The 17,329-nt window shown below is 43.5% G+C and overlaps 1 protein-coding gene across 1 annotated transcript in view; it reads left to right on the plus strand.

Annotated features, from left to right (window-relative positions):
* CPS1 (carbamoyl-phosphate synthase 1) overlaps window positions 1-17,329 on the plus strand; it is a 121,892-nt gene that overhangs the window by 101,593 nt on the left and 2,970 nt on the right. The window contains exons 31-36 of the mRNA XM_034785103.1: window positions 594-683; window positions 2,252-2,422; window positions 4,647-4,721; window positions 9,511-9,609; window positions 15,993-16,052; window positions 17,048-17,160. Of these exons, the coding sequence (XP_034640994.1) occupies window positions 594-683; window positions 2,252-2,422; window positions 4,647-4,721; window positions 9,511-9,609; window positions 15,993-16,052; window positions 17,048-17,160 (608 nt within the window). The remainder of the gene's footprint in view (window positions 1-593; window positions 684-2,251; window positions 2,423-4,646; window positions 4,722-9,510; window positions 9,610-15,992; window positions 16,053-17,047; window positions 17,161-17,329) is intronic.

Raw genomic sequence — 17,329 nt, forward strand, 5'->3', positions numbered from 1 at the left:
ATGGTACTTAAATTACAAAAATTTCCAGAAACTTGCTCCTCACAATGGTCCATAATATGGAGCTGAGGTATATAAACCCCTTTATTAAACTTGTGGGACATTGTGTATTAGGCTAGGACATGAGATGGTGGCTCCTTTACCAGTTTATTCCAGTGTACTATTGGTACAGATACTGTTGATCTGTGATAACACAAGTATATTGCTAAATGGCTTTTGGGAAAACCTCAGAGCAAAGCACTTCTTTCAAACTGTAACATACTCACTATTGAAACCCATTATAACATGGGCAGTTATCTTCAGTTGATAAGAAATGTGAACCACCCCTTCCTACGCTGTAGGGTGTAACGTTCAGGGAGTCACCATCCAACTTGTAGAGATTAAATGTGGGAGACTCCATTTTCATTCCCATCACCTGGAGGGGACATTCTGGCTCTGGATTCCTCAGGCAAATAGGACAGAAATAATCTCCAAAAGATGTTACTGGTTGTGAGGATGATGGAAAAGAAGATATGGTTGAGTAACTCAAAGGAGGAAAGCCACGTTTGAGCTGATCTGTTTATAATAAATAACATTATGCTGTCTATTTTTTGTAGGTGAAAATTATCACCAAAAAGATTGCACGTGCCTTTTCCATCTCTGGCCCATTCAATGTTCAGTTCCTGGTCAGAGGAAACGATGTCTTGGTAAGAACTCCCACCGCTGTTTAGGAGGAGAATATTCAAAGCGGATTCAGTTTGTGTCCCACCAGTGCTCTCTTTCTCTGTGCTCGCCCCAAAGCAGAGGGGCTAAGCCAATTGCAACAGCATGCTGTAGTGCACGGGTGGAGCTGTGCACGTAATACCTGCCTTGTTTGACGGCGTATGGATCTCTGTGCCATTGATATGTCATTCACTGCTTTGTAAAGCACTTTGTGGTCCGGTGTGAGAAAAGAGCTCCATCTGCCTTCACAATGTTGTAATTTGCAGGTGAAGCAAGCTCTGAAATTGTTGTCTGTCAGCAAATGTTAGTGTGAGACTATGCTCAAATCCTACCCAAAAGGATCATTTCCAAATGTGATTTATAGGAATGTGACTCATGCCTCATGTTATCAACTGAGCGCAATCTAGACTTTATCCTACACCCACTGATCTTTCAGTAGTCCAGATCTTTCTGGCAGCATGCTAAAAAGCTAAAAGGACAATATGAGTGGATGTGAAAGGGACAAAACAAGTTTGTGGGCCACTAAAAGGTTATCTTTAAAGAGTGTGATATTACTAGCTATTAATAACAGACGTACTGCAAATGTCTGACCTTTTGTGACCATCATTAATGGGTGCTTTGCTTGCTGTCACTAATGGGGAAAGTCAAGTGAGTACTGGCCATGTGTGTAATGGGGAGGCTTGTGACTGAAAGGGCAGCTGGGAGCTGTGGCATAGCATGAGAGATTTTACTAGATTAGAGTGTTGTTGGTCTGCACAAGATTTGGTTGAACTACTAGTTGGGGAGTGGATCTTCCCAGCCCTGTCTCACCTTGTTCTCTTTCCTCTTCTCTTGTGATCTCCTTCTCTTTTCCACCCATCTTTTCTCTTTCTTTCTCGCCCCAGTTCATTCTTACTGTTTCTCGTGTACCCTGATTCCTCCTCTACCGTCAAACCCTATGTTAGATTCTGTGATGGGCACGGCCCATCTTTGTTCCTAGCTTTTGTCACTAAACAAATTCCAGCTACGGGCCCAGATGTCCATTTTCCCAGATGCTTACCTGAACACACCTTCACTCACAAAAGAAGGAGTGTGTGACCATAGAAAGACCAAAATGGGCTTTAGTGTTTGTAACTAGCTAATGGTGGTTCCTCCCTTCCCCCCGGCTCTAGTCTGGGCACTGATGTATTTGAAACCAAGGCTGCAGTGTGGAGAACACAAGCCAAATTTTCAAAGGTGACTGATGATTTTGGGTGCCTCCATTCTTGGGTGTCCAACTGGACGGTGCCGAGTACCCGCCTTCTGAAAATCAGGCTCCTTTAAGACATATCAAGTGTGCTCCCAACCCTCAGAATCTTTAACCACAATTCCCATGTCCGCATGTGCCTCTTAGATGGGAATCTGGAGAGATTTCTCACCAGCTACTGTGAATGCTACCCCAGCAACACTGGGGATTAGCTTCCAGAAACCTCCAGAGCATGCTTACTCTTGTGAATTAGTATTCCAAGAAGGGGCTTTATCTCTTTGCTTAACAAATCTGTGGCACTGAAGTATCTACTCTTTACCTCCTCAGGTGATAGAGTGCAACCTGCGGGCTTCACGCTCCTTCCCCTTTGTGTCCAAGACTATTGGCGTGGACTTCATTGATGTGGCCACAAAGGTGATGATTGGAGAAAAGATCGATGAATCATCCCTGCCTACACTGGAACGGCCCATTATCCCTTCTGAATATGTCGGCATTAAGGTATGGCTTTAAAAAAAACAATGGGATTAAGGAAGAAGCAGAGAAATTCCACTGGGGGGCGGGGGGGGGGGGCTCCTGTTAATAGGGTTGACGTTAAGAGTCCAACCCTTCACTACCTTTAAATTAATAGGGAACAATCCTGCCCAGGAACGGAAATGGGAATGCAATAGATCTTTTCAATCTTTTATTACAGCAATGGCGGTGGGTGGGAATTATACAGTATGAGAAGAAGGAAAGAAAATGTTATTCATTGACACAATGGTCTCGTAGACATTTGTGAGGTTTGACTGTCATGAGCCATCTTTCAAATTAGCTTCAACCTGGGCTCTAAATGTGAATATCCAAAATTGTATCGCCCACATTTAAACCTCTTGCTAGTGCTGTCTGATGAGTGTGCACAAATCTGCGTTCTCAGTGTCCCAAAATTGCATGCCCAAGGATTTAGGAATGGAGTTTTGTCTATTTAAAAAAAAAGGCGGGGGGCGTCTCCATTTGAAAATATGACTAATATACTATGGGTGAAATCCTGGCCCCATTGAAGTCAATGGCAAAAAACTCCTTGACTTAAATGGGGCCAAGATTTCACCCTACTTAAGTCTACGCCTGTACACATACATAAAAGATAGGTACTCTAGACATTTTCAGCACACACAGAAATAAAATTCTAGTATAATGTGGAAGAGAAGTGCAGACAATCTGCTGGATGTATAAGTAGAAATGTGTCTAAATAGAATATTTTTCAAAGTTCAGAATTTTCAGAACTGTTAGCAAGACTTTACATTTATTAAGAGCATATCTTGTATATGCTTAGATATACAGGGAGTGAATGCAACTTCCTTCTACTAATCTAATGTCCAAAACAAACTGCGCTATCCTACTAGAATATAACGGAGGTCGATGGCTGACTTCGATTAGGCAAGTAGCCACCAAACTGCCATACCATGAAGAAGCTTCAAATTTTGTTTTATATCTGTGGTCAAGTTTTCTGAAATTAATGATTTGGGGTTTTAATAGTTTATCCCAGTGTTGTTAATGAAACTCTCCAGGGTTACATCTCTTTCAGGAGCTCTCCCAGATTTGTTCCTGGAGATTTCACTGGGAAGCTCTTGCATTGCTGATGAGCTGTGTTTGTTTGGTATTGTTAAATTTAAAGACTTGCTAATAGATTGAAACATTTTGAACTTTGAAAAATATTCCATAGAGACACATTACTCCTTATACACACCTGTATTTTCCGTATGCCTCTGCCACGTTTTTATTTCTAGGAACATTTGCATGAAAATGGGATTTTGCTTCTTAAACTGCTCTTAAAAGCTCTGAAAAAAAGACTGCAAAAATGTTACCTTCTTTCTCAATAGATCTGCTCCCTGATGTATTCAGAGCCATAGCTTCTTGATTTGGGTGACTGGCATATATTTGTGCTGTGTTTCACTGTGGAGCCAGCAAGGCTATAAGAGCAGCAAGGATTTAGCAGCCCAGGACGCTACCTGGCAGGGGAGCGGAGCAGTCCAGAGTGCGGCCTGCCAGGGAGCCAGCTGCTTGGGCTGCCCAACTCTCTGGACAGGTGGTTCTTTGGACTGCCCAACGTCTGGAACTGGCTGCTCAGGTGGGACACCCAGGCAAGCTGCTGTGAAGCCAGGGAAGCTGGAAGCCCAGAAGAGCCCAATTGGGTGGTGAGGAGCTCGGAGCCAGGGAGGTGGCTGAATGAGCTGGCAGGAACCACAGAAGCTTTCCATGGAAAGTTTAGTCTAAATTGACACAATCCCACAGAAAGTCTTTATTTGAATGAAACGGTATTTCCTGACAGAAGAACGCCCCGTCGCAAAAATATCTGACCAGTGCCACTTAGTGTGTCTCAGACAGCAGCGTATCTGTCTCTTTCAGGAATCAGACATCCAACAGCCTGTCTGTGTTAAATAGCCTCTTAAAAATCACAGTGTACCACAACTTATTAGAAATCCTGCCTCGGGTTACTCACAGGGGCATTTTGCTGGTCAAATCCATGAACATTTATCCCATTCCCTGACCGAGGCTCTAGGAATACTTGAAATTCATTTGCCTAGTATTCATTCTGGTCATCAACCTAGACCAATGTTTCTCTTACACTTATGCACTTTGTACGTAACCTGGACCTGTATATCTCTCACTTCCGTAATCCATACACCTGAATTCTAATTCATTTAATACTCCCTCTCCCTTATATTCTTTTCCTTCCTTTTGCCAGGCTCCAATGTTCTCCTGGCCCCGACTGAGAGATGCTGACCCTATTCTCCGATGTGAGATGGCTTCCACTGGGGAGGTACCGTTCACATTTTTTACTAAGCTTTCTTTAACAGATATTGTTAATGATCTTATAAGTGCAAGTATCCGGATGGAATCTGTATGCTGAATTGAAAAGAACCAAAGTCTTTAAAAAAATTAAAATTGGAACGTCTTTCCCTCCCCCAACTCACAGATACCTGCCTTGTCTCTAGAAAAAACCCACAAAGGCATTCCCTTGAAGAATGAAATTTATTTGGCCACTGGATGTCCCTCTTCACCTGTGCCTCAATTCCATCAGTCAGCAAGGGATTCAATGAAAGCATGAAATGTGTTTCTCAAAGAGAGCTGTCAGGTTCTGGAAAGTTCTCAGTGTGTCAGTACATTTTATGAATCGCCTAATTCCTGACAGACACGTATATACAGCTTTCAGAATCCCAATCAATGCACGTCAGAATGGCAACAGCAGACTCCAGGTCATGAGTATTTGGTCTCAGAATGTACAGGTTACTTACTAGCAACAAATATGTGTGGTGATATTTTTATGGTTGCCTGGTAACCAGCGAGATGTGTGCCAGGGAGCAAAATGAGAGAGAGAGAGCAAGTGTGAATAAAGTGTAGCAGCTGAAGTATTAACTCCAGGTATGACTGTTGGGGTTTGGCTGTCTTTTCCAACCTTGCTATGGACACACTACAACTTTCTGATGAATTTCTGAAACCCATTCCAGCGATCATGTGCTGGCATAGGCAATAACAGGAACACAGCCCACTGTCAGAGTCATGTAAAGGAATCTTATTATAAATAAGAATCAGGCCTACATGTAGGGTTGAAATAACCTCATGTTTCCTGCTTCTCTCTGGTACAGTTTTAGCCTGCTCTTCATATTGCGTGTGAAATCCATTCAGCAGCTGATTTGCTTTCATTGTAATTAATGGACAACCCCCCCCCCACATGTGTCCTTCCTACTTCCAGAAGGGAATTGACTCCATGGGGGTGGGGAGGGAAGGGGAGAAAAGAACAGAAATATAGCCAAGGAGTGAGAATTACTTTTCTTGTGCTTTAGATGGAGGTAGAGAATATTTTAGTCATAAAGGAGAGATTATTAATTTTTACGAGTTGGAAAGATCCATATTCATAAATGTCATGAAACATGATCGTTATGAAGGTCTTTCTTACATATGAAGTAAGGAAAATAACTTTCTACTGGTAAAATGCTCAGTTATGCTACAAAGACATTTTAACACACACAGGACGTGTGTTGGGCTTCAATCCACCAAGTGTCCTAATGAAGGCACAGACCGTATTTTGCCTTAAGTAGCAGTTCCCAACCATTAGCAAAAGTGCCATTGGCATTGGCGCTTTTGATTTTGGAGTCTGGTACCAGGATTAACAAGAGTGGGGGTAAGATGGGACTCCAGGCTCCAAACTCAAGCCCCCCCCAAAATGTTTGTAACATCTGTGTGAATAAAGTACCAGTATCTCCAGAAACAAATAAATTGTATGAATACAAGGCTGAATTATAAGCTAAATATAAGCAAAAAGACACTGTCAGCCTGTGGGGTGAGGCCCCAGTGAACAAAATGTACCAGGGCTCCAAATTTCTCTCAACGGGCCTGGCTGGTGTTCTACTCTGCCTTCTCCATACCTTCATGATGAATCTTTAGGTGACCAGCCACACAGTGATGTGTTTCACTGGAAAGGACAATGATAGAGTTGGTCAAAAAGTGAGACAAAGTTTTCATCCCCGTTTTTTTTCTCTGAACTCAACATTTCAATGAAGGTCTTTTGCATGATTCCCACTTTTCCAACCACGCGTAGAAATGATTTAAAAGAAAGAGATAAAATGTTTGTGAGAACTCTCAGAAATATCAATAGACCCTTTTATGTCAAGATTCAAAATTGTGATGAAAATTCTCAACAAAATTGCATATTTTGAAAATGTTTGACCAGCCCTAGAAAATAGTGCCTGTTAGCAATCTAAAATACTGCATACAGGACAAAGAGCTATACAGGAGTCACTATGTTACCGAAGAGTCTAACGGCTACCCAAACAGCGGCATCTGAGAAACCAGACTTCCTCTTGGAAAAGGAAGTAACCGTGTGATAGCTATTACCAAATGCTGACTTTTTAAAGGCTATCATTGATCCATCATCCAGGAGTTTCAGTAGCATTTATTTCCCAAGCTGTCTGTTTATTATCTGTGGGTTTTTTGGTACAACCTAAAATTACCATCTACACTAAATGGACTCTTTGAGCTTTCATTGGAACACCATGTTACTTAATGATACTGACTTCCTTTGTAAAGCACTTTGAGCTCTACCGATGAAAAGCGCTATATAAGAGCAAGATATTATCCATCTATTTATTTAAATTCTCGGAACTCTTTCCATAAATAAATCCTTAGAGCCATGTGACAAGCAACTGTTCATTCGTCTTTGAGAGTTGGTCTCTATGTGTCGTCCATAAGTGGGCACACGTGCATGCCATACGCCTGACTCTGGAAATTCTAAAAAGTAGCATCCGTTGGCCCACACATGTGCAGTAGATCTCCTCATGCTCCCGGTCCAAGAGCATAAGAGACAGTGCAGGCCAATGCTTCTCCAGATGCTTTTTAACACTGCGCGGCCTGAGTCAGAATCCCTGTGTTCACAGATGTCTCCAGCTTTCTCTCTTGATAGAACTTGTAAATAGGTTTGTAAATAGTTTTATTCGTCACAGATCTTGTATTAGTATAGTTGGAGCTTTATAGTATAGTTACTGTTTTTCCTTCTACTGGGGACTCCATGAGCCGCAATCACCAACACTGCCTCTAGTGCTTGGGTGAGACACATATCTGTGCAAAATGCCATATTTGTCGCTCATTTCCACCAAGAACACTCGAAGCTTGTGAGCTTTGTCCAAGGAAGCATCTTATGGAGAAGGCTGTGAGGCCCCACTCCGATCTGGGCCAGGGAGACCCCCTGTATGTCGGCCCCAATAGATGAGCAGTGCCCATCTAAGCTCTTGCTTAGGAATGGAGTCGGCAGCTCCTAAGCTCAAAATGACACTTCCTTCAGGACTTCTGATGAGAGTAGGGTGCACTCTCATCATCACAAGGACAGGTCCCTATTCAGGACTGTCCACAAGAGATGCAATCCCTCCTCAAGCCCATCAAGGATGGGTGAGCCCTCACTCACAGGTCCTAAAGGACCGGTACCACTGAAAGCCCCCAGGCTGGAGGGTAAAGTGTGCAAGAAGAAAGATCCACTGGTTCAAATGGTGACCCCAGCTCCAAAACACAAGGCCTATCATCCTCTGGTTCCATCTAGGAACATGGTTCTGGACTCATCATGGGTACCAGCCAGTGATCAAACCTATAGCTCAATAGGACCTCAGTCTTGTACTGTCAACACTCACCAGACCACCGTCCAATCCCTTAACGACATGCTCCATGTCCCACCTGTCCATGAAAGTTGCATTTTTAGTTGCTATCACTTCATCCGGGAGGGTGAGTGAGCTGGGAGCCCTCATGGCAGACCCTCCTTATACTGTTTTTCACAGGGAAAAGGTATCCCTTTGACTCCATCCTAAGTTCCTTCCCAAGGTTACTTCTGAATTCCACGTCAACCAAAGTATCCACTTACCTATCCCTTTCCTGAAACTCCGTGCTTCTGCCAAAGAGACAAGACTTCATTCCCTCGACGTCAGAAGGATGTCCCTTATGTTCTGTCTGCAAAGGACCAAACCTATCAGAAAATTACCCAGACTTTTTCTTGCCATATCAGAAAGATCATGAGCTCAAACCATATCCTCTCAGAGAATCTCTCAGTGGATTCCTGGGTGCATCTTGGAGTGCTACAGGTGAGCAGGCATGCCTCTTTCTGATGGAGTCACGGCACACTCCATGAGGGCACAAGCTGCCTCTCCAACATCCCCACAGGACATTCCAATACTAGACTTATGCAGAGCAGCTACACGGTGGCAAGACATTCACGCTAATTCAGGCCTCTGCTGCGGATGCAGCAGTGGGAACTGCAGTAAGGCAATCATCTGTGCTGCCGGCTTCCTCACACCCCCCTCCAGTCTGAGCACTGCTTGTCAGTCATCCACATGTGGAATACACATAGGGACCAGCTCTCAAAGACGAAATGGAGGTTGCTTACCTGGAAAAGGAGGTTCTTTGAGACGTGTGGTCTCTATCTGTGGTCCACCACCTGCCCTTTTCCACTCTGCTATGGATCCTGTTGAATCCGCGGTAAGAAGAGGAACTGGAGAGGCGTCAACCCTCGCTGCCTCTTATGTCCTTGGTCGGGAGCATGAGGAGACCTACTGTGGATATGTGGGCCAGTGCACACTGCTGACGGCTTATTAGAATTTCTGGACTCAGGCACGCATGTACACCCATGTGTGGAATACAGATAGGGACCACATATCTCGAAGAACTTCTGTTTCCTGCTGCAAACTTTGCATTCATGCACAAGCGCACAGTTGCATGTCTAATATTCACTGTTATTTAAGCATTAAGTCATATTAAACATTTTGTTACAAGCTCACATACTGTGAACCAGACGCTGTGTTTTGGTGTCCAAATAACTCAGGGCAGAATCCATTTATGTTGCTCCATGGTGTGCTGCTTGAGAGTAAAGCATTGTTTAGTTCTTCATTATTGCTTAATTAAAAACGTAAGATTCATCTGTGCTGATCTGCTTTTTACTCTGTTGGCGCAAGAGAAGTCAAGCCGGGTGTTACAGAAACGGGAAACGAGCACGCTTTAAACAAAATATTGCAAAGTGGTTTTTTAGTTGTTGTTGTTTTTTTTCACTCTTCTCCCTTGTTCTTCCCTCCCAGGTTGCTTGCTTCGGGGAGAGCATCCATTCTGCCTTCCTGAAGGCAATGCTCTCTACAGGATTTAAGTTTCCACAGAAGGGCATTCTGGTTGGAATCCAGGTGAGCACCAAGAGTTTGCAAATCAGAGCAAAAAAGGGCAGACGATACGGAGACAGGGTAACTGGCACTTCACTTTCCATTCACTGGCTTTAAATGGAAGCTCTCTGCATGAGGGTCTTTCTGCAGCCACAACAGACAGTGGTGTGTGAGTATTTAGCGGGAATGAGCAGTAAAACTGTGTACTCTCATGCTAGAGGAGGATTTTTACTGGATTCCACACAGTGGGCCCGATTTCTCCCTCACCTATGCACACGTAGCGTCCATTGGCTTTCATGGGAGCTGTAGGGGGGTATTTCTGTGGGCAGAGTTGAGACCATGGACCCCTGCACTGGGAGACTGGGGCGGAGATGGGTCTGAGTTGCCTCACTGTGGTAGATGAAGCCCAGATCATATCCAACCAAAGATCCACCCCCAACAAGAAATCAGAATCTGCCCCCTATCCCCACAAAGTGCTCATGACCTTCAGGCATTTCTCTCTGATCCTGAGCTTTCTGTCAGATCACAGCCACACTCAGGGCTGGCTCCAGGCACCAGCGGAGGAAGCACATGCCTGGGGCGGCACATGCTAATGGGCGGCATTCCATTCCATCCATTCTTGGGGCGGCACAGTCCGGGTGGCTTTTTTTTTTTTTTTTTTTGCTTGGGGCGGCAAAAATAGTAGAGCTGGCCCTGGCCACACTGCTGTAGAAGCCCATCAGGCAGGCATCCTGCAAGCCCATCAAGTGGAACTCTGCTAACCTGCACACTTAATAATCTGTACAGAAAATGGCCATCTCTGTCCCTCCGTCTCCACCAAGATTGCATGGCCAGACAGCTGTAGCAGAGTCTCCTAGGACGAAAGATGTGTTATTTTGCAAAGTACATTACAGTTCAGTATATGTGAGAGGCAGGAATCTTCTCAGGCTGAGGGCTGCTCTCTTGGCTGCCCAATGGGAGTGAAAGGGTGGCACCAATTAGCTGGTAGGGTCGGAGATCAGTATGCATGGCTACTTCCTCTCCTGCCTGCTGGGGTCTGCAGCCAGCACTCTGTCAGCCAGCTGGAAGCATGCAGCACCAGGCACCTACAGGGGGAAGCTGTGAAACGGGAGTGGGATCAATTCAAAGCAGTGCTGTGATGCTCCCAGTCTTGCTCCTTTGTGCTCCCTGTAACCTTGATGTTGAAATACTCCCAATTAATACTACGCTGTTAAAAGATAAAGGTGCAGTAAAACCCAACTTAGTTTTCAGGTTCAAGCCTCTAGGTTCGTTACAGAAGATTTATTTAGTAGAGGACCACTAGGTGACACTTGGAACGATACAACCAAACTTCATGCAAAAGCAAAATGATCAGTTAAGCAAACAGGCATGCAGTTACTATTTACACAAATGCTACTGTTATAGTCATAGGCAAAGATGAAGTGATGTATCAATGGGTGATCAGTCCACTGACAACAGAGTAAAGTAAGCCGTATCACCCTGGAACCTAACGGTACCTTTAGATGTTAATTGGAGCTCTCTTGCAATTTAGCAAAACTACTCATTTTATTCTCCATTATAATGCTACTTAACATTAAACAGCCCTTTACCACAATTAGATGTCCGCCACCTTCTTATTGGCTCTTGACGTTACACATTATTTAAATTAACGTCTGCACCACTGTCCTTCCCATACTATTAGTATAGATAGCATTCTAATAAAACATTCACAGTTCTCAAAAACATTCCTTAAAACCTTGCTCAGACCAGCTATAACCAAAACATAAAGGTAACATAACCCTGGGTTATATCCTTGCTAACTCTTACTTTCCCATAACACTCTGTTTCCAACTTATCACTTTCCCACACTCCTCTACACGTAGGCTAACTTAAGCCCCAAACCTAACTTCTACTTATTTCTTAACCCAAACCATCCTATAGACTATATCCCCAGAACCCACGGTAGACCACAGCGCTCTCTGCCTGTAGGGCCCCCTCGTGGAATCTCAAATTAATCTTTTCTGGGTTTAATGGCTCTTTTCCAGTTTGGGCCCTGAATCTATGGATGCACCCCTTACTGTCAGCATTTCCCCAAAGTCACTGGAAGTGGCAGCAAGTTTAAATGATGTCATTGGGGAAGTCCTTCAGTGCAAGGGCTTTTGCAGAGGGAGCTAAGGAGATATTTGCCCTGGTCCATTTACAGTTCTGGATCTGTAATGAGAATATGTATCTCAGGATAAAAGAAGGTAGCCAGGAAAAAAACAACACCCAAGTACAGTTTCTCTACACTGGGGTAATTACCATCTGCAGGAGATACTGAAGTCAAATATGTTCATAAATCTCCTCAAGGTCTTGTATGTCCCACCGATGATCAATCACATCATCCGAGACTGGAAAATTCTAGGGTCCCATAAAAACAATTGATGGACCTGTGCCATACCCCTGCTGTGCTTGTAATAAGCTTGCATCCTACATGGTTGCACAAAGTCAATAAAAAAATAATTAAAACAGCACTGGTTCTCCAGCCAGTAGGTGATTATTACAGACACTATCCCAGTAAAAGTGAATTGGGCCCCAGGGTTCAATGGTAGAAGTGAGTCCTTGGGGAGTTTGAAAGGGTTGTAGGGGAAAGTCTCTTCGTCTGCCAGCAGAGGGTGCCTAGGAGATGACTGATAACAAAGCAACATGTAAATCAACGGCACTAGTGAGAACGCAGCATCGAGCCCAACCTCCTTCTTAGACTCATCGGAATGATAAATGGATTTAAACCACAGCTGCTAATTACTACAAACATGCATTAAAGTGCTAACTTGACATCCAGAGATAGTTTAATGTCAGACCCTGGGCTCTGCCCATGGAGAGCATGCCCTGCAGTTGGTATCTTCACAGCTAATCATTGTAGGGCTAACATTTTGAAACACCAGCTCCAGAAAGCACTGATGTGTACAATTTGAGCCTGTGTGCCTGGTGCCAGTGCTCCAGGGGAAATAGAGAGCGGGCAGTGATTTGAGTTATACAAAGGATTAATGTGGCGTCTGCACCAGCACCTGTTAATCTGAGCCAAATGGTGCTTGGGACAAAGGTCTTTCAAAAAAAGAAAAAGAAAAACAAAAACCCAAACAAACTTTAAAGAGCACACAAAGTGCTGTCCTTTTCTATGAGTACTGTGCAGTTGGAAAAGAAAACAACAAATCAGGGGAATACAGCCTTCTCCCAGTGCTTCGGAACAGCGTGCTTCTTAGATAACTAAACTGCACAGTGATGTGTGTTTGAAACAATGATATATATATATATATATATATATATATGAAGTATAGTGGCATGAGCAGACCCCATTATGAACAGGCAGGAGAAAAGGAACCCCCGTCTCTGTAAATAATGAGCCATGAGAGGGTGGAGGTGGTTTATAACAATAGGAAATGCTATTCTTATTTCATTCACATACATTAGAACAGATAACTCAAACTGACACGGTGGCAGCGTATGCTCACGTAGAAAATACAGATTCAGAAACAAACTGAATAGTATGCGTAGCCACCAAGGACTTCTCTGTGATACACATCATGATCATTCAGAACTTCATAGCAGGGTAGAGTTCCCAAAACACGGGCCCCTGGAGCTTCACCTACAGGATGATCTCTCTTAGCTGTTGTGATGCACTCAGTTGAGCAGCTGATTCCATCCCGGAGAGGGCACTGGGACAATCACCGGTTCATTACACTATTACACAGGTGGTACATTTGATCTGCAGGGAATGTTAGGCCAGCTGAGTTGCACATAAACATTCCCTTTTGGACATTTCAGTGCTCAGTGATTAACTGCTTCATTTGCTTTCCAGGCTGGACTTTTAGGTCCTGCAGAGCCGTCAGAATATAAGGTAGAAAAAAGAAGCCAAAATGGTGGCAAAGTTAGCTTCCCGGAATGGGACTAGGGGACCCTTGCTTAGCATATTGAGTTTCTTCACTCTAATGCGGCTTTGTCTCATTTGTATTAACTATCCAGAGACGAGGAGAGTACATCCCTCATAGAATGGAGAAACAAAACCAGAATTAAAAGGGATATCTTTAATGGTCCTCAAAAGTTGTATCCTTCTGGCATATATTGTTCCCACTAAAGGCTCAACTGCTCAGCTAAGTTCTTGATCAAACATTGTCAATGGAACCAAAGCTTTGTAATTAATGACACACAGCATCTTTGAGAAATTACAATTGCTTGGTCCTAGTATCTCTTTCTAGTGCTGGCAGCCCTTTTAGAGAGGCCAGTAGACAATGTCCGTTCCGAAGGGCTGCTAATGGAGTAGCCACCTTAAAACTAGCAAAGCGGCATTACTTCTCATTTTAATTGCAACAAAATGCAGGATGGGTTGTCAGCCGAGTCAGGTTACAGATCATAATCATTTGTGTTGTAGAACACAGTGTAATCTGGTGTTCCACAAAACTTTACGGGTCAGACCTTCAGCTGGTCTAAATCAGTGGAGCTCCACTGAAGTTCAATGGAGCTATTCCCGTTCATAGCAGCTGAGGATCTACTCCATTTTTTAATAATGGAGAATCTTGTGGAACATGGGGGTGGCTAGAATCCTATATTTGCCATTAAATATTTGATACAAGAATAGTTGAAAAGCTCTTTTCATTTTCCTTCCTGATTGGGCTATTCAGTGATGCCTATAGGATGGACTGCATCTGTCTTACATCTGTGCTGATAGCCATGAAATGATGAGAACACTAAAGGAGTGTTTTATTTTTAAATCCCAACTCTCTGAGCCTGTAGTTTCAGTGTAACCCTATATCATAGCTACCATCCTAGATCTTTAGGAGCAAAAAATGCTGTCTGCCGCACATTGGACTTAAGGGCAAAGCTCACGATCAAAGCATCAGAATCAAGATTATGTAGTTGCATACTGAGCCAGCTGTTGGTGTAAATTGAGGTAACTCTATTGAAGTCCCTGATTTACACCAGTTGAAGATCTGGCCCTTTACCACTAGCCAGATGTCCCAGCAGTGCAAGATGGATATTACAGGATATAAAACTTTTCCTTTAAAGAAAAGAAATAAGCGTCCCCCTCCTGCAATAAATATCTTCCAGTAACTAAATCTGCTTGTTCGTTAGATACTCATGGTTTCTTACACAGGTACTTTCAGACAGCTTTTATATCTGGGGCTGCTCAGATGCAAGCTGACAGATGTAATTTCTTTTTGTGGAGAGGCTGTTTTATGTGTCACAAGTGTTCAGTACAGGTTTGATAGAAGTTTATAAGATTGTTGTGAAAGCCAACACCTCTGACCAGAAGGCAGAGCAGTTCTCTGGCTGGGAAGCTGCCAATCACGTCACGTTGTATATTTGTATTCTCCAGTTAGTGAACAGAGCAGAAATGACTTTATGATGAGGTTCTTGCCAGGGTCTGTAGAGCTCAAAGGACTTGTTGACTCACTTTCTTTCTTAGAAAATATTCTTACTCTGCCCTTCATGACCTCTGCGAGGGTTAGAGCATCAGCAGTTCCAGTGTGGAAAGTGTTTTGCATAATCCTGCTTCTTTACTGGTCAGAGTCACGTTACAGCTGAGATTCAGGATGACTTTACAGTGAAAAGGTCACACATTGCTTTTGATCTCTGCACTACTTAAACTCCCAAAGTACAGAGGCAGCATATGTTCTTACTAGAATGTTATTTCCATGTTGCCCTAAAATGCCTGATGAACGTAAAGTCAAACGCACATGTATAAAAGATGTTATGCCTTCATTTCTTCTCTATGGTTGCTGCGTTTGCAAGTGCATTATGAGAGAGACGTTCAAAGGTGCCAAGGGGATCTGGACACCCAATGTCCTTAGTTTCTAATGAAAGTGGGTGCCTAAATCCCTTAGGCGGGCTGGTGGTGTGTGTATGTGAAAAGTGTGCACACAAACAGAGACTTCCCTGGATATTGTCATATAATGGATAGTTCTCCCGGGTTTGAGACCAGGCACTGCGGTAGCTGGCTTTGAAACCAAGTGTTATAGAGCAGCCTTAAAAAGAATGGTAGCTAAAACCATAGGAGGAGACTTGTAAAGTATGTTATAAAAGTCCGGTTGTCCCAACATTTATTTTGCAGGGCCATTTAATAATTGCAGTTAAACACTCTGGGGGGTGTATTGTGTTAGCATATCGAGGTATCTTGGCTGATAGTGGGATTTGGGCTTCAGTCTCATACCAAACAATTAATTTCTAATGTCACAACACTGCACATGTCCTCAAGTGTCTTCATAAAGGAGAATGACACAGAAAGCCATCTAGCAAGAAGGGAAAAAATGGACACACACACACACGGCCAAACAAAGAAATATATCTCCCTCTTAACATATTCTGAAAAAGCCCCATGATGTCCAGTGAAGGGGAAAGTGCCCTGTTGCTAGATCATAGCTTTGATGTTCTCTTTTGCATTTCCTTTTCAGCATTCCTTCCGTCCCAAATTCCTTGGTGTAGCAGAGCAGCTGCATGAAGAAGGTTTCAAGGTACGTTGTTTTGGGTTTTAAAGCTGGGTTTTGATGTGAAATCTGGTCAAGGGGCAGCAGAATGACTTCTTGAGATCCTCCGAGTTGAGACGAGGACAAAGAAAAACAAGAGAGACATACCACCTACATTTTCAAAGCACAGTAAGGACTTTTAGCTGAATTGCTCCTGTTAAAGTCAATGAGAGTTCCACAACTAAAACACTGTACAATTATTAAATTGAACAAACAGGATTAATGTGCTAGAGCCAGGGGTTTTTACTTTCAAGGCTGGAAGAACTGCGGCTCCATTTTCAGCCTGCAGCGGTGATGTCACATTGCAGGTCCTCCAGAGGCTTGCAGAGTTCTCCAAGAAAAAGAAGCAAGTCATATTTTTAAACACAAAAAGGGGAAGGAAAAAAAACCCCTTTTATGGTGAAAAATCTGTATGGGGCCTTTAATATACTACAAAGGCGCATCTAAGGGTGTACAAACTTGTATTGTCTTTCAATTCACTTTTAATTAGACAAGTATGTGTCCAATGTAGAACCTGTTTTCTGGGTCATCATCACTAGAGAATATTAACATCATGACTGTAAAACATTATACTGTATTTAATAGAAAGCCCTTAAGGAGAACTGGCAGGCAGCTGCAGGGTATTGATGGAAATATTAGATGTATTGATCTGTTTTCTATATGGCACCATTCACAGTAGTGATTTAGGAACCTAAGTCCTGTTGAAAGTCAATGGTACTTAGACTCCTAAGTATTTTTGGCAATATTATCTGCTGTTTACTATCACTCATCGTCAGAAGATCATTGATAACATAAACAATGGGAAAGTTATGCTTCTGCGGGTGGGTCTCTCACAAAATGGGGCCTAATCCAATGCCCACTGAAATCTATAGGAGTCTTTCTATTGATTTCATTTGATCAGACCCAGACAGTACAATGCATGGTTACATTACAAGCATTTGTGTTATGAAGTAGGCAATAATATATTTTCCCTCTCAATGCAGCTTTACGCCACAGAAGCAACTTCCAACTGGCTCAATGCCAACAGCGTACCTACAACTCCCGTGGCCTGGCCATCCCAGGAAAGCCACACTTCCAACCTCCCTGCAATCAGGAGGTAAGAGCTTAGCCCACTTTGTGGAGACTATGGGAGTCTTCGGCAAAAGTGAAGTTGGCGGGGGGGGGGGGGGGGGGGGGGAGGGGGGGGGGAGAATCTTGGCCCCACTGAAGTCAGTGGCAGAACTCACATTGACTTCTTCAGGGCCAGGGTTTCACTCCAGGGCTTT

Source organism: Trachemys scripta, chromosome 11 (genome assembly GCF_013100865.1).
Source record: "Trachemys scripta elegans isolate TJP31775 chromosome 11, CAS_Tse_1.0, whole genome shotgun sequence".
In the NCBI taxonomy this organism is placed as follows: Eukaryota; Metazoa; Chordata; order Testudines; family Emydidae; genus Trachemys; species Trachemys scripta.